General features: G+C 35.3%; 1 protein-coding gene across 2 annotated transcripts in view; it reads left to right on the forward strand.

Moving 5' to 3' along the window:
- The window catches only part of MTPN (myotrophin), a 62518-nt gene that overhangs the window by 6898 nt on the left and 33282 nt on the right, over positions 1 to 22338 (forward strand). For both annotated transcript variants that reach the window (XM_012000114.1, XM_012000112.1), the window contains exons 2-3: positions 19940 to 20053; positions 20882 to 20965. In XM_012000114.1, coding sequence (XP_011855504.1) covers positions 19940 to 20053; positions 20882 to 20965 — 198 coding nt within the window. The remainder of the gene's footprint in view (positions 1 to 19939; positions 20054 to 20881; positions 20966 to 22338) is intronic.

Here is a 22338-nt window from a genome sequence, read left to right on the forward strand (position 1 = left end):
AGTAACACTTTGAAAAAAGTGTGTTTATAAAATTTTATGTATTTGAGGATTGTGATGCAGTATACAGGTATTTCATTTACTTATCAACAGTAAGCCATGAGCATTATTAACAATGTTAACCCTATTTTAGAGATTTTAGAGGCAGAGATTAAATAACTTGCTCAAGATCATAAAGTTCTTAAGTGGTAAAGCTGAGATTTGAACTCACTTCCTTGGGTTCTGAAGGAGTTTCAAAGCCCCATGCTGTTAACTACTTCAGCATACCCTTGACCTTCATTTCTCAATAAGGCCAGATAACTAGGGGAGTACTATAATATGGAGTAAATAGTAAAGATAAACAATCACAGCAGGATGGTAATTATACATTGAGACTACTAAAAGGTGAGCTTTGTGGTGGATTTTGAAGATCCAACGCCCTTACAGGTGAGTGCTTGTGAGTTGCCTTGATAAATAGCCCCTTATAATCTTCAGCAGGTCTAATAGATGTACTCTCTTGTTTACAAGTACTTCTGTTTCACTTGCTGTGAAATAGAAGCCTGGTCTCTAACTTCCCTTTCTCTGTGGTTTCCTTTCCCTCCAGCCTCCATTCTAATTACATCTGCCATTGACACTCTAATAGACTTGAAAAGCAACAATTGTGCACCATGTGAAAGGATAGAATCTCTTGAACCTGAGAAAGATATCAGTTCTAATCTTTAGAAATTGCAAGAGTTATTGAGATCACTTTTCACTTTCCTAATAAAATAGCCGATTTAAAAGAGGCCCTGATTCAATCTACTTCGCATTTATTGGTTTTAGGCAGCTTCCTTTTTTTCTTCTTCTTTAAATTATTAGTTTCTTTCTTATAAAAATATATCACTATGTGTTGCCCTTTCTACGGAAGGGCTGGTGACCCATTCAGAAAGCATATGTCAGCTTGTATAAGACACAAGTGTCCTCAGTAGACAGAGAAACTTTAGTATAGATTCTTTTCTAATTATTAATGATTTTAGTCTTTTTAAAAAATATATAAAATAGAGGAAGATCTTTTTTTACATTGGAACATACATGTTCATTCAGATGTACAGAGGCTATATAGAGTGTTTTGGTTTGAGATTCTAAGCATTGTCCTTTTATTAGCACAGATAATTAAAATTGTAATGAATTAAAGCTGATTTAAATTATGAAAATATTATGTGCTTGTTATTTTAAAAAGCAAAGCTGTATTGAATAAAGTAAAATATCCCATTGACTATTACTCCTATGTGGTTCCTCTCTTTAAAATATAAAATTGATTAGGTGTTTTTAAAACAGAAAAGAATAAAGAAGACAAAAATTGGCCAAAATTTTACTATTTAGATGACTCCTAACTTTTAAAAAGTAAAATTAAATTAATTCAGATATGGATTTTAAAATGCCACAGTTAGGACTGAAAGGTAAAGGTCTCCCTTCCCCAGTGCCTGTGAACAAATCAGCCATTCTTAACAGGTCCATGTAATTAATTTCAGAAAAACATTGAAAATTTACTTACTCATCTGTTTTTCCCACTTAAAAAGCTCTGTAAACACTTCTGCACTTTGCTTTCCACATTGAAGTGTATTTATTCTTCCCTTTTTAAATGGTGAGTAGTATTCCATTTTCTGGATGTTCATTTAACTATTCCTGTGTGATAAACATTTTGTTTCCAGTGAATCTTTGCAATTAAACAGGATTATAGTGATCACCTTTGTACATATACCTTGACAACTCTGGAGACTGTATCTGCATGACTCTCTTCATGAGTTTCATCAGCTTAGGCACACATTGGCAGACATGAGACTGATGGTCCCCTCACACCATCAACAGCACTGAGCATCATCAGACTTTTTAGATTTTGCCATTTGGATAGGTGAAAAATGATTGTTTATGTATTTTGCTTATTTTTCTTTTAGTTGGACTGTTTCTTATTGGTTTGTATAAACTCTATAAATTAGGGAAATCAGTTTTTTATCATGTTTTGCAAATACTGGTCCCAGTTAGTCTCTTGACTTCATTTATTTTCTTGTTCTACAATGGTCTTTTACTTTTTGTGGGGTTAAATGTATCGCTTTTTTTCTCTCATTTGTGACTTGGATTTTGTATCCTGTTTACAAAGACCTATTCTCCTCTGTAAAATTACAAATAAATTAGCTCTTCTGGAACTTCATTTTTTCTTCCATTTTGGACATTTGACCTTTCCATTATTTATTTTGAAGTAAGGCATGAAATAAGTATATAGTTTTTTTAGGTTTTTTTTTTTTTGACAGTTCTAATACCATTTATTATTATAGTTCCTCTTTACTAATAATTTGAACCATCATCTTTATCATAAACAGATTTCTTGCTCTTTTTCTATCTGTACCAAACTGATTTAATGATGTGCATTTTCAAAGTATGTTTTAGTATCTCCCTCTCACATTCTCTTTAGGATTTTTGCAGGTGATTGTTACAATTTTTTTTTTCCCATAATCTCAAGAAAAATAGGATGATTTGAACCTACCTAAAACTTAACCTGTATCTTTTAATAAGCATTAAGCTTTTTTTCTTTTTTTCTGGAATGCTGGGATCATGTGATCTGTGGAACATAATACTTTAACTTTTAATTCTTTATGAATCATCTTAGGATAGGAGGTTGTCATGCATGGTGAGACTATGCCATGTCAAAGATTTGAAACAGAAGAAGTGTGTTTAGATAATCAAATCACAGCAAAGTTGGTAATTAAAGTTACTTTATGGTATTACATCAAAGGCCACCTTGTAATAAGAAAAATGACTGAAAGTAATTTTTTTGCAGCTATATCTTTACTAAATAATTCTGATAAGCCTAGAAGCTTGATTTTTTTTTTTCAGTCCGCAGAAAATTACCATTGTAAAAAGGAGCTGTGATTACTGAAAGGAAAGAAACCAAAATGTAAGAAGCTGACCCAAGAAAGTGAAGGGCAAAGAGCCATATTTACCTTAAAGTTTCAGAGGCCCCAGGCAATAATTAATATGTATAAGTGTAACCTTGAGCTTCACGGAAGTTTAAACTTGGTTACCTTTCCCTTATTTACAAAGTCAGAGACATGTATAACATATTTTAGGAAGATTTCAATTTGACATATAAAAAATAATGAGCATTTTGATACTTAGGCCTAAAGTAAGTATCTGAAAAATACTGAAAAATGTAGATAATAAAAAAAAAAATTGTAGGCCAGGCATGATGAATCATGTCTGTAATCCCAACATTTTGGGAGGCTAAGGCAGGAGGATCTATCATTTGAGCCCAGGAGTTCAAGACCAGCCCAGGCAACATAGCAAGACTTCCATCTCAACAGCAAAAAAATTATAGGTAGTAAACACTAAACATAGTACAATAGATGCTCATTATGGCGCTGTCCTTTAGGGATTTGGAATTGCATTATTGGTGAAACCATAGCATAGAAGCTAAATGTGTTGGCTTTGGAATTAGATCTTCCAGGTCTGACCTTCTTACTAACTAGACACTTTGGGTGAATTAAGCACTCAGAGCTTGAGTTTCTTCAATTGGTGAAAATGGGAATGATTGTAATGCCTACATAAGAAGTGTAAACTGTGTACCATTGTGCCTGACATATGGTAAGTGCTAGTAAATGTTAGCTGTTGTTACTAATCAGCATCCTCATAAATTTGTTTAGAAGCAAGATTACTTACAGAGCAACTAGTCCAGCTCCCTTATTTTATAGGTAAGGAAAAATTAGGTGTGAAAGCCCTTGACCAGTATCATACTGCTAATTGAGATTGAAATTTAAATGCAGTTTTCCTGAACTTGGATGAGGGTGGGTTGGTTGGTTGGTTGGTTGGTTTTCCACTACACCATTGTGTTTCCTAATGAAGTCATCTTATGCTAGATGTTACCTTTAATAAATTATTCTTTTTCGTCCTACTACATCTGCTTGGCAAATTTCTTCTTATTCTTGAAGTTTTATATTCAGGTCTATTTTGTTCTGCATAACTTTCCCTGACTGCTTGTGCAATTTATCATTTCTTGGTGACATCTAATATAGAACTTGCTTGTTGTGTTTATGTTCTGTTGTAGTTTCTTAAATTTGAGAGCTTATGGGCTTCTGGCTTGACTAACAAGTTATTAGACTTGAATTTGAAAAACAGTGGCTTAATAAACTTAAATCTTGTTCTGTGCGGTATGTCTTTAATTTTTAAACTGCTAAAATGAGTTTCGTCTTAATGACTGGTTAAGAAAAAACCAAGGTACATTTATAAATATGGATCAGTTATTACCATTTAGTCACTTAAATAGTGCCTCACAAACTTGAGAATTCAGAGGCTCTTCTCCACCGCCCCCTCCAGCCCCCTAAAAAAATGTCTGCAGATCCTTAAGCTACGGTGCTTATATTGGGGCATTTTTCTGTTGACAGGGGTCGCAGCACTTGAAGCTTCTTCCTGTGCTTGAGGAGTTCCCTACTTACATAGTATGAATCTTGATCAAAGGCAAGGTCTGGTGCTCACCACAACAAAAGCCAAAAAGGGCAAATAAATTGCTTTCTCTTGCCCACACAGGAAAAGAGCTCATAACCCAAACATGACTAATGGGATGCATCTATCCAGAGCTGATACAAATGCTCAGGCACAATAAAAGATGTAGTGGCAACAGTAAAACACCACTTTCCGAAAACAGCAGAGGTCGTGATGTGCCACTTGTAGCATCTCTTCTGTGCCCAGGTGGTTCTTGTGACAGATTTTGATTTCACAGATAGTCTCAGACTTAATTTTTTTTTTTTGACATTACAATGATGCAAAAGTGATACACATTCAGTAGAAACTGTACTTCAGATTTTGAATTTTGATCTTTCAGAATCAAAGCTTTCAAAGTCAAAATCATATCATTGCTTAGGGATATGCATTATGGTACTCTCATGGTGCAGGGAGCCGCAGCTCCCAGTCAGGCACTCAATCATGAGGGTAAATAACTGGTACTCTGCTGTGTATTGTAATGCCAGCTGTTTTTGACCAATGGTAGTGTTCTGAGCACATTCAAGGCGGGCTAGGCTAAGCTCTGATGGCAGTTTAGGTGTATTAAATGCATTTTCAATGTAACCCGATCATAAGTAGAGGAGCACTTGTATTTCTTGCTTTTAAGCATCCTTGTTTTCTGTCCATTTACTGAGTTTTGTTCTTCAGTCCTCCTCGCAGTTCTGGGAGCTACTTTTAATATCTGTTAATGTATTACATATCTATTAATCAGTCTAATTTAGTTTCTGTTGCTTGAAATTAAGAACCCTATACTAATTTTTACCTATTTATCTCACCTCATATGCTGTGGGTTTGTTGAAGATAGCAATTATCTTTGTATCCTCAATAGTTATCACATTGCCTGTTATCTGCCATACAGTTTGTTACATTTGTATTTAATTGGTATTTGCAGAAACTGTCCCTTTCTTTGTTTTCAAAGTTGGTTTACCATACACTGCTTTGTATGTTAACAGATGTTGTTAGTGTGAATGACGTTCTTTCATTTCCTCTCTTAGAAATAGTTCTAAATTTTCAAGCTCTTTGTTGTTTTAAACCCAATGAACTTTGTCCAACTTTCCACACTGTTGTAGTGACAGCAGTTGTATTAGTATAACAGCAACTTCCACGTGTAACCTCTCATGACTATCATTTTAGAATTTCAGTTAAGAATTTTTAACACTATACAGTCTCACTAAAAGTAAAGATAGTTTTGTGCATGCTTCCTTGTGAAAAATAAGAATCATCCGTGTTTTTTACCTTGGTATTAAGAAAGAAATGTTAAAAGCTATGCTTAATACCACATTACTTAGAACAGTATAAAAGCATATGGACCCTAAAACTAAGTCCTTAGAAAACATTTATTATTATTTATTATTTTCAAGTTCTCTATAAGAGATACTACACTTTCATTTTGGATTTCAGTAGACCTGGGCTTGATTCCCAGCTCTGTCCACTTACTAACCTTGACCATGTTATTCAATTTCATCAAACCTCAGCTTTGTATCTGTAAATAGGGATTGTGATGATAATTCATGTTGTGTCCAAGTTTTAAAAGATAATGTAAATGTAAAATTTGCAAAGCATTGCTTAATACACTGAAATTCTGTAGTATGTATTTGCTGTTTGTATTATTGTCTGTATAGATCTCAGAGGAGGATTAGAGAGGCCAATGCTTAATAGCAGGAGTTGGCAGACATGTTTTGTAAAGGGGCAGCTAGTAAACATTTTAGGCCTTGGCAGTCACACAGTCTCTATCATAACTATTCATCTCTGGTGTTGTGCAAAAGAAATCATAGATGATATGTCAACAAATGAGTCTGTCTGAGTTCCAATAAAACTTTATTTACAGAATCAGCATGCTGACTTTGACCCGTGAGCCATAGGGTGCACACCTCTACATAACGTTGAAGTTAGTAAAACTACTTTGTCTACAATAAGTTTCACTTTATTCTCAAGTTTTTGAGATATAAAAAAATTAAAATGTATAATATAAAACTTATTTTGGGGGTCAGCATTTCCAAAAACATTATTCAGAAATCTTTATGATTGAAAGATGTTGGACTGGAAAAGCAAAGCATGGAAAGCTGCTTGTGGATAGATAGAAGAGAGAGGGAGTTTGAATGAAATTCTCTAAAAGAAAAAGCACAGAATTTTTATACTAAATTTGAACCTTAGGCAAGAGGCCTAGATTTCTGAAAACGAGGAATCATTACTGTAATATACAAACAGGAACTAATTTAGAGTCTTAAACTGAAAGTAGATTCTGCAAAATCTTTTCAGCTGCATGAGATCACCCTTCACCAAAAACGTTCCAGAATTTTCTTCCTAGCCCTAGTGTGAGTCCCATCCCTGGCTTGATTTCCAACTCCAGAAGTGAAAGAGAAGGCTAGTTAGCAGTTTTCACTGGTTCATTCATAATTCATGCAGCAAATACCATTTGAGCACCTACAGTGTTAGCCACTCAGATGAGTTTTCTTTGGTAGGTTTAGTTAAAAGGGTTAGAGAACAAACAGCAGATAAGATGGTTGTATGGATTCTAAATACATTATTTCCCTTATTTAATACATGAAATGTGGATAAAACTTAGAAAGCAGCTATAAAGTTTGTTAAGATAAAGTTATATTTGGTTCTTTTCTCCTCTCTTCTTTCCTTCCATCCAACTGTGGAGCCATGAATTAGAATCTTATAAATGAAGGTACTTTGTGGTTGTCAGTCTTTTTTCCAAATTGACATACTACCATAATGTTTTAAATGGATTTTCTTAATTTTGATAGTCTTTATATAAACACGTGTGTTTTGTTATTAAAATTTTAATTTCCCACAAGTAAGTTTTTAGAAAATACTTCACCATTTTCAGTTAGAAAATGTCTAAGTGTAATTAATTGCTTCTAAACCTTGCAAAGAAGAAAAATTGTGTGTATTTAATAGTAAATCAGCTGAAAACTAAAACTGAAATTTCTATAATTTGAATGACTGAAGTAGTCATTTTTGAAAGAAAAAAATGCCTAAGTTGAAGGTTGCAAGTAAATGTATAGATGGGATAACAATACATAGCAAATGTATTGTTACTCATTATTTAAAATGAGTTCATATTTATATCATTGAAAGTTTGATGCATTTGGGAGGATGACATCAGCAAGAGAAAGTTCATTTGGTGTGACGTTAACATTTCAGAATATGTCAAGTAAGAGCAGGTTGATGTTATAACTTTGTCCTTTCAGACTTTCTTTCTTTCTATTGTGCCATCTATCTGTTTTTCTGTATTGTAAAGTTCCAAATAAAGTATTAATGTGTTGTCACCTTTCTTGTTTGCTTTGCCCCCTCAGTGGTAGATTTTACATATAAACCCATTGCTGTGTTGTAATTTATAATTGTGGTATTGTTTGACACACTGATATCAGTCCCCGGTACAGTAATATGTGATTTTTTTTTGCAAAGTTATATCCTAAATAAGGACTTTTAACCTGGGGGATTGGGTAGGGAGGAGGACAGAGAGAATTAGGAAAGGAGGGGCTATATTATAACATTCATCTCAAATGGATCTGTCATTTTTATTAAACACTGCAGTCTTAAGGAATTCTGAATTCCCAGTGGGGAAGAATAATACTTAACTGTAATTGAAATTATTGGGGACTTCGACTCAACTATATAGAATTTTGTAAATTTAATACTTTTGCTGCTTTCTATTGTCAAGTGTCCAATATTTAATTTACATGCTGTGGTACAAAGTGGTTACACATATGCTAATTTAGTCTACTGTTTGTTAGGTAGCTTTTGGGACACTGATCTCTTGTGACAGTACGGTATGTACCTATGCCTTGGAACTCAGTGGCAGCAATGCAGCAATGTGTACATGTGTACATACCTTACAGATCAAAGGAAGAGTATTATTTGTTTCTTTTCACCTGAAGAAAGGCCTAAAAAACATTCTGTGTAGGAGTCGGCCATTTCACTTAGAAATAGCATAAAGAGTACTATTTCATTGTAGTGTTTATTATTCAAATAAACCTAATGCTATATAATAGAGGCCTGTAAGAAGTACTAGTCTAGTGAATAATCCCCACCAAGCCACACTGTGGAGGAGCATGAAAAGATTTTGCTGTTGAAGAGAAAATCTGAAACTGTTAAAAGCATACCACTTATTTGTTAATATGTTTGTGTTTCATTTTAAAACTAGGAGAGTAAGGGAGAAAAAAATTGAAAAAAGGTGGGAAAAATCGAGTGAACAGTGGCAGTCTTTTAAAAACCATGTAATTTCATATTAATTTAACCGCCTCCAGATTGGTTTTTCACAGATTTGGTTCTGTCCATAAGTAATATTCTTGCCATTAATAGAATACTTTAATATTTTAACCTTTATTTTCAAAGTGGTCTGCAATTCTAATATTGAGTTCTTTGCTCCATCAGTAATTTAGAAGATTTAGTATTGGTTTGGTTCTGTGTGTTTTGTGTGTTATTTTTGTTCATTCATTTGGGTTTTTTTTCTTATGTTTACTTTGTGCTAAAGCTTTTGGTATTAATTTTGCTTTATTGCATTAGGATTAGATAATGGGTTCTATAAGGTTTTAGACTTTGGAATGTACTGAAGTTTTCTTTGTTCTGTTAGAATTATATTTTATTAATATTCAGTGAAATAATGTACAATTTCCATAGAGCACAAAGTTAATATACATTAACAGTCTCATTAATTATTAATCATGCCTGCTATGTCCTTACCTGCCAAAGACTGAGATGATTATCATAGTCTCTCTGTGCAGTGCTACTTTTGTCAGTTGTTTTCTTGCCATTCTTCAGACAATTCATAACTAGCTTCACATTTTTTAAATGTAAAATGAACACCTTTTCCATTTACTTTTTTTGCTTTGATTCTACTTTATCATGTACTAATACTACTCTTCCTAGCTTTTTAGATTTGTGTGTGTGTGTGTGTGTGTGTGTGTGTATATATTTTTTTTTTTTTTTTTTTTTTACAGTCTCTCTCTCTGTCACCCAGGCTGGAGTGCAGTGGCTGGATCTCAGCTCAGCTCACCGCAAGCTCCGCCTCCCGGGTTTATGCCATTCTCCTGCTCAGCCTCCTGAGTAGCTGGGACTACAGGCACCCGCCACCTCGCCCAGCTAGTTGTTTTTTGGGGGTTTTTTTTTTGTATTTTTTAGTAGAGACGGGGTTTCACTGTGTTGGCCAGGATGGTCTCGATCTCCTGACCTTGTGATCCACCCGTCTCAGCCTCCCAAAGTGCTGGGATTACTTGAACCACCACGCCCGGCCGTGCCTAGTATATTTTTGACCATTAAAATTTTTTTTTCACATTTTCATATTTTGCTTTTAGGTATCTCTCAGTAGCAGCTTCTGGTTGGCAATTTGTTTGCTTCTCTTTTTGTTGTTGTTTAACAAAATTCAAGATTCTTCTTTATCTTTAAATTTGACGTTAAGAGCCTAGCACATTGAACGTGTAATCCCAGCTACTGGGGAGGCTAGGGCAGGAGGATTGCTTGAGCCCAGGAGTTCAAATCCAGCCTGGACAAGGCAGTGAGATGTTGTCTCAAAAAAAAAAAAAAGAAAGAAAAAAAGAGGTATATATCTCAAACTCTCTCCAAATATCATTGCTATAGATAGTTTCTCTCTGTAGTCCTCTGGAATTTGGTGGTCTGAGGAAGCCACAAATATGAGACCAGTCTAATTTAATTTTTTTGGCATTAATGTGATTTTGACTTTTTAATTTTGGGGGTCTTTTTGCTTTATCTAAAGAAATTCTAAAACTGTATTTTTGGGAGGGGGAAAATCAACTGAATTTTTGCCTATAACAGTGAGTTCTTACAATCTGTCGGCTCAGGCCTTTCCTGAGTTCAGAAAACTTTTTAAAACTTTCTATTCCCGTTCTGGTTCTGTATCATTTGTAAGTTAGAACTTTACACTCCTAATACCAATCATCTTTTTCTTTAAACATTTGTACGACTTTATTACCTCGGTATTCTGGGAAAATTTCTTAAGTTTGTTCTCAAGTCTTTGCTTGAGTTTTCTTAATTTGAATAGTGTTTCCCAACTCTACTGACTATGGTACATATTTTAATTTTGCAATTGCAGTTTTAATTTCCTTGCTATATGTCACTTTCTCTGCAGCTTCCCTTTCCTATCAGCCTGCACCTCAGTTTGTTTACTTTGTGTGTTTGCCTGTTCTCTTCTTAAGACACCCTTACTTATTGAGCCCATGTCTTTTGGATTCCATTTTGATTACTCTGTAGATGTTTTCTAAAGTTAAGTTTCTTTTCTTTTTTTTAATTAAAAACCAAAAAAATGGGGACTGCTTCATGAATTTGCGTGTCTCCCTTGCAGAGAGGCTGTGCTAATCTTCTGTGTATCGTTCCAATTTTAATATATGTGCTGCCGAGGCAAACACTGAAGTTAAGTTTCTTATATTAAATCATTTCAGAGGTATGTATTTCCTTAGAGTTTTTTTTTCTTTATTTTCTTTTTCTACTACATTTTAGAGGAAATAATTTTCAATATATTTCTTTTGCCCTATGATTAGTTTTTATACACCTACCTCCATATTGGTTTTCTTCGTTACCTATCCTTTAAAGGGGAAATACTATCCAGAGTTAGGGTGTGCTAGCAGTTAGGATGTGAGGATTGCCTCTGACCACACTTAAAACGTGCTTATGTACTAGAAGAATCCTAGTGCTGGTGGTTCTTTTATGTTCTCTATTGTCTAAGGCATAACTTCATTACATTGTTTAAAAAAAAACATGAAATCATGAAGACTGAAAAAGATAATTTTTTTTTTTAAAGAAAAAAAGTGTTAGGCTTAGCCCAAGCTTTATTATCTCTTCATGGTAGCTTGATTAGACCCCTCCCAGGCTGGGCTACATCTCCTTTTCTGTATTCCCAAAACAAACTCATAGCCTGTACCGCAGCTTTAATCACTTGATACAATTTAATCACATTGTATGAATGGTTTACTTGTTGTCTTGCCTTTTATGGCTACAAATTCCTTGTGGGGAATGACTCCTTTTTCATCACTATCTCAGATGCTTGTCACAATTCCCAAAACTTTATAAGCTATCGGTAAATGTTTCATGAATGATTGAGTAACCAAATTGATGTCTTTGGAAAATATTAGAATAAACCATTTAATAAGCATAAAATACTAGAAGGAAAAAACAACTTGGCATTGTAAAGAGGAAAGTATACCATATAAGTTTCCTTTCATTCTGTTGTTGCAGTAAAGCAGGAGGCAATACACTTCGTTTATCTTGATCTTAAAAAAACAGATGTTCCATTAAAAAAAAAAAAAAAAAAAGCAGATGTTCCTCCTGAATAATACTGACAAAGTAGAAAAATCTTCCCTTGCTTGTAGTACTGTTAAAAAAAAGCAAATAACTCAGTGGGGATAGCCAGGTGGCATATATTAAGCTCTAGGGATATTCCCTGTACAGCCAATAACATTGCTTTCAGAAATTAGATCTAAGACGTGTTCTATTTAATATTTAATTTCTCTTCTCTGGGTTAAAAATAGTTGATGGCACACTCACCAAATTTTCATGAGAATAATATCAGGTTGAATCAGTGAATTTCACCATTTATGTTCTTCAGAGTCAGCTTAATCTAATTCTATACTTTACACTCTTAACATCTTAACCCACCCAAGAATAGGTTTCAGTAGCAAAGCCAGGCATAGGCAATGAGTGTTAGTGTTTCCACAAAGTACATAATCAACCCATAAGTACTTTTCCCCCAAACTCCAAGGCAAAGTGGTGTCTGTGACCCTATTTTAGGGACATTAAAATACAGAAAAATGTGTGCTTTGGAATCAATGAAATATGGAACTGTTATGTTGTATAAAATAAGAATTTTAGTGTTACAGGATATTTGATATTTATTACATGTCTAGAATAAGAATAAGTAAACTATGGTACATCCATTTGATAGAATATATGTATCTTTCAAGAATGATGTCTCGTGAAAGAATACATAGTGTGATGACAACTTTTTAAAGCAACTATTTTCATAGAAAAGGATTAAACACAATTATAGCAGAGTGGTAACAATGGTTGTATTTTGGATGGTAGGCCTTGCTAAAATAATTTGTAATTTCTAGATTTTATTTTATAAGTGGGTATGTGGTGGCAATGGGGTGGTGTATAACACTTATCAGGGGATCAGTTAGAAATCATGCTATACTGATTTTCTTTTTTTGAAGTTTCTAGACTGTTATAAAGATAATCTGAAATACTTACTGAAATTTGAATGTTTCAAAGATATCCTTGGGGAAATGATGGGGAAGGATGATTGGCTCAAAGTGTCATGAACTAAATCAGGGATCAGCACATGATAGGTCTCTCTGACCCATTAGTGACTCAAATTCAAGATAACAGCAAATCAATGAAAATATTTAGTTTAGTTACAGTGTGTTGTGACTGCTAAACACAATTAATAACCTAATGTAAAAATAAGAATTGCTTATGCTGTGTATCTGCAAGGGATGGAACCATAACTAGTAAGCAGTGAAGTTTCCAGTACTGAGAGCAGGAATGGACTGATCAGCAAGGTTCTGAATTACCTTTCATTAAAGATACTCAGTTATAGGTTGGGCAGACACAGGCAAGGATTGAAACATAGAATGGGTGGCTGAATGAGATGACATTCAGAGCCCCTTCCAACACTGAGATTGTATAACTTTCAGAGACCCTAATAACGTTTTTAAAATACCACTTTTTGAAGTAATAGCTGTTTGGTAGGCAACAGGTTGCATTGTGACAAAGCTGTTGTAAGTGTCTGTGGGAATTACTAAAATAAGACTGCTATGCACAAGTCACCCACAGACATTGTAGGCAGTATATAAACAAGTAAGACATTGCTCTTTCATTGTCCTTTCTTTAATGAAGTTTTTATTAAAGTATATAAATAACAAATACCTGATCGAATAGAGGTAAATGTAATGAGATACATATAAACAAGAACTATGAGGATTAAAGGAAGGCAATTATATATCAAGAATATTAGGAAAATACCAATAATATTTAACTTTTTTAAGTTGAAAAACCTGTCCAGTGCCCAATCCTAAAATGCCACGTGTCTTAGTCAGTTTAGGGTTGTTATAAAGGAATATCTGAGGCTGAATACTTGATAAAGAACAAGGTTTATTTGGTTCATGATTCAGTTGTCTAGCAAAGCTTAAGATTGGGCACCTGCATCTGTGAAGGGCCACAGGCTGCCTCCACTCATGGCAGAAAGTTAAGGGGAGCCAGGTGTGGAGAGGTCACATGGTGAGAGAGGAAGCAAGGGAGGGAGGAGGTGCCAGGCTCTTATTAACACCAGCTTTCACAAGAACTAATGGGATAAGAACTCACTTATCCCGCACCCAGTGAGAACATTAATCTGTTCATCAGAGATCCCGCTCCCATGACCCAAACACCTCTCTTTAGGCCCCCACCTCTAATATTGGGATCAAATTTCAACATGAGATTTTCCTGGACACACATCAAAATTATAGCACTACGCTTTGGCATTGGAATAAATGATACAATAATTAGTTTCTCCTCTGACGTGGAACTCACCAACTTATTGATGTAAACTGGTCATGCATTGTCACTTTTTTTTTTTTTTAACTTTTTAACAGTAAGAGGAGTTCAGGTTAGGACCGAGGAAGACTCAGAGAAGCTAATCTCAGGTTGCCAGAATGTAATCTTAAGACCTTTCTTGGGTTCCATTTGGTTTAGAATTTCACATAGACTTTCTCCTTTCCACTATAATCTAAATCCTCATCTTACTCTTAGAGGCACCAGAAGTCAACCCATCCTATAGCATGTTATGGTTTCTATGGTGGTTCCAGATAGAGTGTATGTATTTAATTTAAACTACTCACCAGAATATGCTATGAAGTAGTAGAGTTTCATATGTGTATTATGTGTATACATTACATATGTTACTTACATATATGGAATATACCATATTTAGAGAAAATAATAGCTTCAAAACAACTTAGTGTGTTTTAATATAATACAGTCTAGGTTGTGTATTTAATAACTGACAGACTTCATTTTGCAATGAAAGGAAAGAGTTTTAAGAGTAAAGGGAAACTTTGTATTTGCAACATGGAGACCCTTGACCTCGGCATAAATGGTTATGGTAATAGTGTTGAGGGTGGAAGCCAAATTAGAGTGGACAGTGAAGCACTGGAGATAGCAAATATAGACAATCCTTTTGTAAAGTTTAGCCCTGGAAGGGAGGAAAGAGAACAGTAACTGAAGGGCAGATGTCAAGTCCAATGAGAGGTTGCTGCTGTTGCTTTCTTAGTGGAAGAGCTGTGAATGGCACATGCTGGTGAGAAGGAGCCAATGAAACAGGAGAGGTTGAAAACACCATCAAGAAAAGAAATAAACATGAAGTTTCCCCAAAAAAAGAAAGAAGGGACGATATACAGAACATAGGTGAGGGGTGGCTTTTGATAGGATGAGAGGATGGGTCAGTTCCAAAAAGGTGTGGTAGAAGTTCATGAGGGAGATCATGTCTGAAGGCAGTCTTCTGTATAAAGAAGGATATGGGCTTATCTGCTGAGAATGAAGGGGAAAGAGAATACAGAAAAGTCTAAGGTCTATAATAAGTAGAAGAGGTTTAAAATAGTCTCTGTGGAAAGTGGAAGAGCCAGAGGAAAAGGAAAACATGTAACATTTCCATGTGAGCTAAGGAACGTGTTCGGATTGCGTATCTCTCTTCTCTATCCCCAGAATTTGGGAAAGAAAATTAGGGTTTTGTTTTTCTCTGTAGCCGGTAACGTTTTATGAAGTTAGAATGAAGATTACAGAATAGATGACTTTATCTCTGCTGATGTCACCAAGGCCTAGAGTATAGGCTGTAGGCAGGGAAGAAAGGAACTATATAGAGCACTATCTTCCTTTCCTATTTCATCACTACTGTTGGACCTGCCACCCATCAAGACTGCTGAAAACCTGGTGAAATTGTCATTCAGCACGCCCTAACCATGGCATCTGCAGATAAAGACAGCTTTAATTCTTTCTTTTCAAAATGGATGCCTTTTATTTCTTTTCATGCCTGGTTGTACTGATTAGAACTGCTAGTGCAACACTGAAGTTGTAAGAACAGACATCGTTGTCTTGTTCCTGATCTTAGGAGGAAAGCATTCAGTCTTTCACCGATTAAGTATGATCTTAAATGTAGGTTTTTTGTAGGCCAAGGAAGTTTCCTCCTTATCCCAGTTTGCTAAATTCTGATGAGAAATGCATATTGGGGTTTTTTTTAATCCATTGAGATGATCAATCATATGACTTTCTCTGTTTGTTAGAATGGTAAATTATATTCACTGACTTTTCGAGTATTAAATCAACCTTATTCCTGGGATAAACGCCACTGGGTCATGGTATATCATCCTTTTTACATAGTGTTGGATTACATTTGCTAAAATTTTGTCTAAAATTTTTCCATCACTTTTTAAAATTTTTCCATCACTTTTCATGAGGAACATTGGCATACAGTATTTTCTTATAACATCTTTGTCTTGTTTTAGAATCAAAGTAATGCTGAACTCATAGAATGAGTTGAGATAACATCCCATCTCTTCCATTTTCAGGAAGAGTGGGTAGAATTGGTATTACTTCTTCCCTTAAATGTCTGGTAGAATTTACGGTGGTGCCATCTGGAGTCTGAAGGTCTCTTTGTGGGGAGGTAATCTGTCTGTCTGTCGACCGATATTGGTACTTTGTCTCTTCGCCCTTTTCCTGATGACGTTTGCTAGAGGCTTATCAGTTGTATTGATCTTGAAGAATCAGCTTTTGATTCCTCTCATTTTTCTGTTTTCTGTTTCTTTGATTTTTACCCTGATCTTTATTCTTTTCTCTTGCTTATTTTGGATTTAATTTTTTTCTAGTTTCTTATGATGGAAATACAAAGATTATTCATTTGAAATCTTTCTATTTTTCCAGTACAGGCATTTAGTGCTGTAAATTTCTCTATAAGTACCACTTTGCTAAGGCCCTGCTGACAAGGATTTTTTTCTGTCAGTCACACAAAGCCTTTTCAGTCTCATCATCTTTTTGTCTGCTAAAATAAGAATTGTAATGTAAATGTCTGAAGGGATAAAGGAGAAAGTTTAAACTCACAGCTCCATTTCATAGGCATTTTGCACTCGTATTAAAAGTGCAAGGGAGGATATAACATTTTTTATTTTTTGAGACTGAGTCTCGCTCTGTCGCCCAGGCAGGAGTGCAGTGGTGCAATCTCAGCTCACTGCAGGCTCTGCCTCCCGGGTTCACGCCATTCTTCTGCCTCAGCCTCCCAAGTAGCTGAGACTACAGGCGCCCGCTACCATGCCTGGCTAATTTTTTGTGTTTTTTAGTTGAGACAGAGTTTCACCGTGTTAGCCAGGATGGTCTCGATCTCCTGACCTCGTGATCCTCCCACCTCGGCCTCCCAAAGTGCTGGGAAGTGAGCACTTTACAGGCGTGAGCCACTGCACCTGACCCTGGAGGATGTAACATTTTTGATTCACGGAAGTATCTTTGACAAAGATCTTATTGATGATTTATTGCACTTGTTTATTTGCTTTGTCTCACTCTAAAGTCTCGTCCAGTTAATCCTGTCCAGCTAATATTAATAGAAAGGAAATGTTAATAATGGGAGGAAAACTAATTTTATCTGAATTGTTAAGCATTCCTTGCCTCAACAACATTTTTGTAGTTGTGAATAAAGACTAAGGTGGTGTGCCAGTTTGCCCTTCCTATTTAAATTTGATTTTGAATATAAAGAATGTTACAATAAATAATGTCTTTAATTATTCATATTTCATTATACAGAAACCTGCCTTAATCCTATTTTGAATAATCTTTTATATCTAGTATAAGCCAGTACCAGGAATCTACAAAAGTAGTAGTTAACCTTTATTAAATATAATAGCCTTCATTAAACATTTATTAAACAATGTGTCAGGCACTATGCTAAACACTTTGCATGAGTTATCTCTTCTAATGAAACACTGAAACCCTGTGAAGTGTAGGTATTTCTATTCCCAATTTACAGATAAGGAAACTAAAATTTAGAAAGTACCTGGTCTCTGGTCCCACAACTGAGTGGTAGAGTTGGAGTGCTAACCTGGTCACCAGTGATTTTAGGCACATTATACATCCTTATATATACCTTATATATATACATATTACATGTATATACATTATGCATTCCTTCTATATCCTGATTTATAGGAGGCCCTGTTGTAATGCATATATCAGATACTGACTTAAGTAAACAATCCATTAGAAATTATTGCTTTGAATTATTGAAGTAGTCTTAGATTGTTTTATCATCTAATATTTCAGAATAGGAAAATGCTTTCTGATGAAACTCTTGATCCTTCAAAAATATATATATTTGAAATACACATGTGGGCTAGAATTTGGAAACACTATAATGTAGTTCCCTTGTGCCTAACTGACACCATTGATTACTATGGTAGACAGTTGATATCACCCTTCTCTCAGAATGCTTAAAAATAAGTGAATTCATATTTGAGTATACCTATTGTGTACATAGATAATACTTATAGATAATAGCTAACTGTATTTCTATATTAGCTAATATGATATTTAAGTGCTTTACATGAATCATGTAGTTTAACCCTAACAACTCCATGAGCCGTAGGTACTGTCATCTCTGCACATAGAAAGTAACTTGCCCAAGGTCTAATGGTGATGGAGAACCTGTTCTTAACTCCCACATCGTACTGTAGGAAAATATAAAGAAGAAAACATATAATTTCTACTGTCAAGGAATTTGCATTCTGTTGGGAAAGAAGGCGTACACAAAGTTGTAAGGGTACCATATATTTAAATACTAACTGATTCTTGTGAGTTTTACGAGAAGGAGAGCTTACTATTACTATCATGGAAAATTTCATAGAGTAAATCTTAAATTTGATTGAGGTTTGTAGGACCTATAGTATTTAAATTAATGGGAAGGTAAGTGACAAAGGGGAGGGGGAGTTTGGAGTATGTGTGTTTGAAAGAATGGTTTATAGTGGCTGTAAAATGATAGGGCTCTGAACATCTTGATTCAGGGTATGGCTTGATGAGTTGACCAAAATATGCTAAGTGAGTAATAAAATTGTTGAGAAAATAAACTTTGTTTGTTTGAGCCAGGGTCTCACTCCTATAACCAAGGCTGGAGTGTAGTGGCAGGGTCATGGCTCACTGCAGCCTCAACTTCCTGGGCTCAGGTGATCCTCCTGCCTCACCTCCCAAGTAGATGGATCACAAGAGCATGCCATCACGCCTGGCTAATTTCATGTTTTTAGTAGAAATGGGGTGTTGCCACGTTTCCCATGCTGGTCTTGAACTCCTAGGCTCAAGTGATGCACCAGTCTTGGCCTCCCAAAGTGCTGAGATTACAGGTGTGAGCCACCACACCCGGCTGAGAGGATAAACTCTTTAGAATGTTTTGCTCCTCAGTAAAATCTGAACTCTCCTAAGAGGGAAGGGGCAAATACTGAAATAGAAGCAGCATGTTGGTACAGAAAGAGAATGGGTTTAAATCTCTGTTACTAGCTGAACCACAAAAAGTTATTTAACCTCTTTCAGCTTTCGACTTTTCATATATTAGATGGAGGTTTTCTCTTCTTGGGGTAGTTTGAAGATTAGAAATAATGGGTGTACCACAGTGCCAGATGTGTTGCAGCTGGTCCATAGAGAAAGTAGTCATCATTTTTAGTCTCTGTTAATCTTCAGTGAATGAAAATGACTTTTTTAGACTTAAGTTCATTTTTCTGGCACTATACCTCCATTCATCACCAGGATTGTCATGTTCTTCTGAAAGCCCCGAGGTCCTTTTTTTATAGCACTTGTATTTTGAAATTATATGTTTAATTATGTGATTATTAGTATCTGCCCCCCAACCCCAGATGGTAAGCTTCATACAGTCAGGAGTCGTGTCTGATTTTGCTGACCACTGTCTTCCTACTGTCTAGCACAGTGCCTGCAACACAATTGGACTTTACTGCATGTTAAATGAAATAAATTCTTAATACCTAATACTGAAATTACATTGTGATATTGATGACTGCCTACATCAAAATGGGAATACTTTCTTTGAAGAATTAAAATATATGTAATATGAACTGTGTAAAACATCAGTGCTTGAACTCACTAGTCTTTTGTGGTCACATATTGACATTATGCTGATTGAACTCCTTAGAAATGGAGGACAGTAATGTATTTCATTACATTTATCATTGTTGTATATTGATTTCAGCTTAACTAATCGTGGCTTGAATTTCCATCATACTGTATGTTAACTCTTGTGCAGAATTTCAAGTTTTTAGTTATTTTATTTTGCAAGAAATGTTAATTGTTTCATGAAACACGGCTTTAAGAAAGTAAAAATATCAGGTGCCTCATTTCACTTCTTCAGTCTTCCATTCATATAAATATTGTTTTCATTTGCTTTTCTTATAAGGGAGAAGATGTCAACCGGACACTAGAAGGTGGAAGGAAGCCTCTTCATTATGCAGCAGATTGTGGGCAGCTTGAAATCCTGGAATTTCTGCTGCTGAAAGGAGCAGATATTAATGTACGTAGAGGACATGATCATTCTTGAAAAAAATTTCTGTTAATATGCTATAGGTAATTGTTTTCTATAGATTATAAAATAGTTATTTGTAGAAACTTCATTTTAAATAAGAATACAGTCTGAAATTATGCCAAATTGCCTATAACTTAGAAATACAGAGGTGGGATTTTTAAAAATAAGCCAAAAAAACTGACTTTTTAAAGCTGACAAAAATTGAAGGTTAGGATGTTTCCCCCATGGCTGTTGCTTTTCAAGTTCTAAAGCTTGGGGAGTTAGCACTATCTGTGGGTAACAAATGGCTATGATGTAATAGAGCATAGGACTCTGCAGTCATAGGCTAAATCTGAACTGGATTATTGGACAAAGGTCAATGGGCAAGTGGTCAGAAAAGTGCAGTCATCTTCCAACTTTAGCCTTTTGTAGCTTCTGTATTTCAAGGGATGCCATGCTGTCTGGCCTTTTTACCTAGTCATTGGCTGTGTTTTACCCCGTCTTCCCTTACTGGACCACATTGGCATTTCTACAGTTGTGGGGAATCAAGGCTTAGAGAGGCTAAATAACAGTACCACAGTAAGTGGCAGAGCCAAGATTTGAGCTGAGGTCAAAGCCCTGCTCCCTATGCTCTACTACTCCGACTCCTAAGGAAAGACATTGCTCATGGGCCTGGGTCTCTGGTGGCTCTAAGAGACTAGACACTTGACTCTGTGGATTTATTTATTTATTTGTAGAAAGGCAAATAGGTAAATCTAGTAAGAGTTTTCTAGTTAAAACTAGAAAGTAGGAAGAAATGAAAAACGGATAAGGTTATCTCTGTTTATTATTTCGTAGGCTCCAGATAAACATCATATTACTCCTCTTCTGTCTGCTGTCTATGAGGGTCATGTTTCCTGTGTGAAATTGCTTCTGTCAAAGGTGAGGTCAATTGCTAATTGTATTGCTTTTTCTATTACTGTGTTTAAGCCAAGTATTTGCTTGTTAATTTATTTGAATTTTGTGTGGCAGCTGGGACAGAAAACTGGAAGCAATATACAAAATTGAGGTCTAATGCTTGCTACTCAGAATAGCCCCTAAACTGTTAGCAGTTTGTGGTAGGTAAGGAGCTTGGGTGAATATAAATCATCAGTCTCCTTTGTCAAGAAAATATTTTACACACACAGAAATCAGCTTGAAATAACCATTGTACTTGATGATATAGAAGAATGTCATTTTGGACAGTAACACTTTGTGGACTGACACCAGGTTGATACACCACGCTTTGAGTAGCACTGGTTTGAAATGTATACATTTCATTTTCTGGAATATATACCAAGCAAAATGGTTTAGAGGTAGTTTGCTATAAGTAAGGACTCTCCAAGTTATCTGGTTTCTTGATATGCTTAAGATAGTGGTAAATTCGGAGTTTTCCTACCTTTTTTGTCTTTGCTATTATAAGCCCTTAGATGGAGTTCAAAATCCAGACTCAGAAATTAACCATTTAGTTGCAGCCATTCTAGGTGTATTAGATGGATCCTACAGATGTTGGAAAGCAAGAAATCTTCAGAAAATATTACCAGTTACAGTATTATCACTAGTATTTAATTCCAGCCTTGTCAATGGGCAAGTGGTCAGAAAGTGCAGTCATCTTCCAGCTTGTCATTTTATGACCATACTCTGGAAAGTGTTGTTTATAATATTTCATTTGGGATCTTAAGCCCTGCTAAAAGAAGCAAGAGAAAAACAGAAATTAAATGAGTAGATGTATATAAAGCATTTTGCCACAGTGCCTGATACATAGTAAGTACTCAATAAGTAGTAGCTTTTATTGTAACTAAGGCTGAAGAGGATTTTATGCTTTGTAGTGTCAGCTTCAATAAGATATGAAGAAAATTGGGAAAGAAGATAGCACATTTATCTCAACACTTTATTGACAACTTTGTAAAGACATGGTTCTAAACACAGTTAATTTGAGTCCTCTAATGAGAACTAGGGTTTTTCTATGCATAGCTTCATGTTAACCACAATTGCTGGATTTCTTTAAATATGTTTGTTGTTGTTTGGGTTTGGGTTATATATCAAGAGCAATTTTTATACCTTACTGATACGAATGATGCATTTGTCCAAAAGCCAAAATAAATGGAAATATTATTCTTTGCCACTAGTGGATCCAGCATCTGTGATAGGGTGTGCTCACAAAGATTTCCAGTCACTGTCTTTCTCTTTACTCTTCATCCCTCCCCAAGATCCGTGAAAGGATTACAAAGTACCCTTGAAAACTGCTAGATAATTTCATCCCTGGGAAATATTTT

Source organism: Mandrillus leucophaeus, unplaced genomic scaffold, assembly GCF_000951045.1.
Source record: "Mandrillus leucophaeus isolate KB7577 unplaced genomic scaffold, Mleu.le_1.0 Scaffold619, whole genome shotgun sequence".
In the NCBI taxonomy this organism is placed as follows: domain Eukaryota; kingdom Metazoa; phylum Chordata; class Mammalia; order Primates; family Cercopithecidae; genus Mandrillus; species Mandrillus leucophaeus.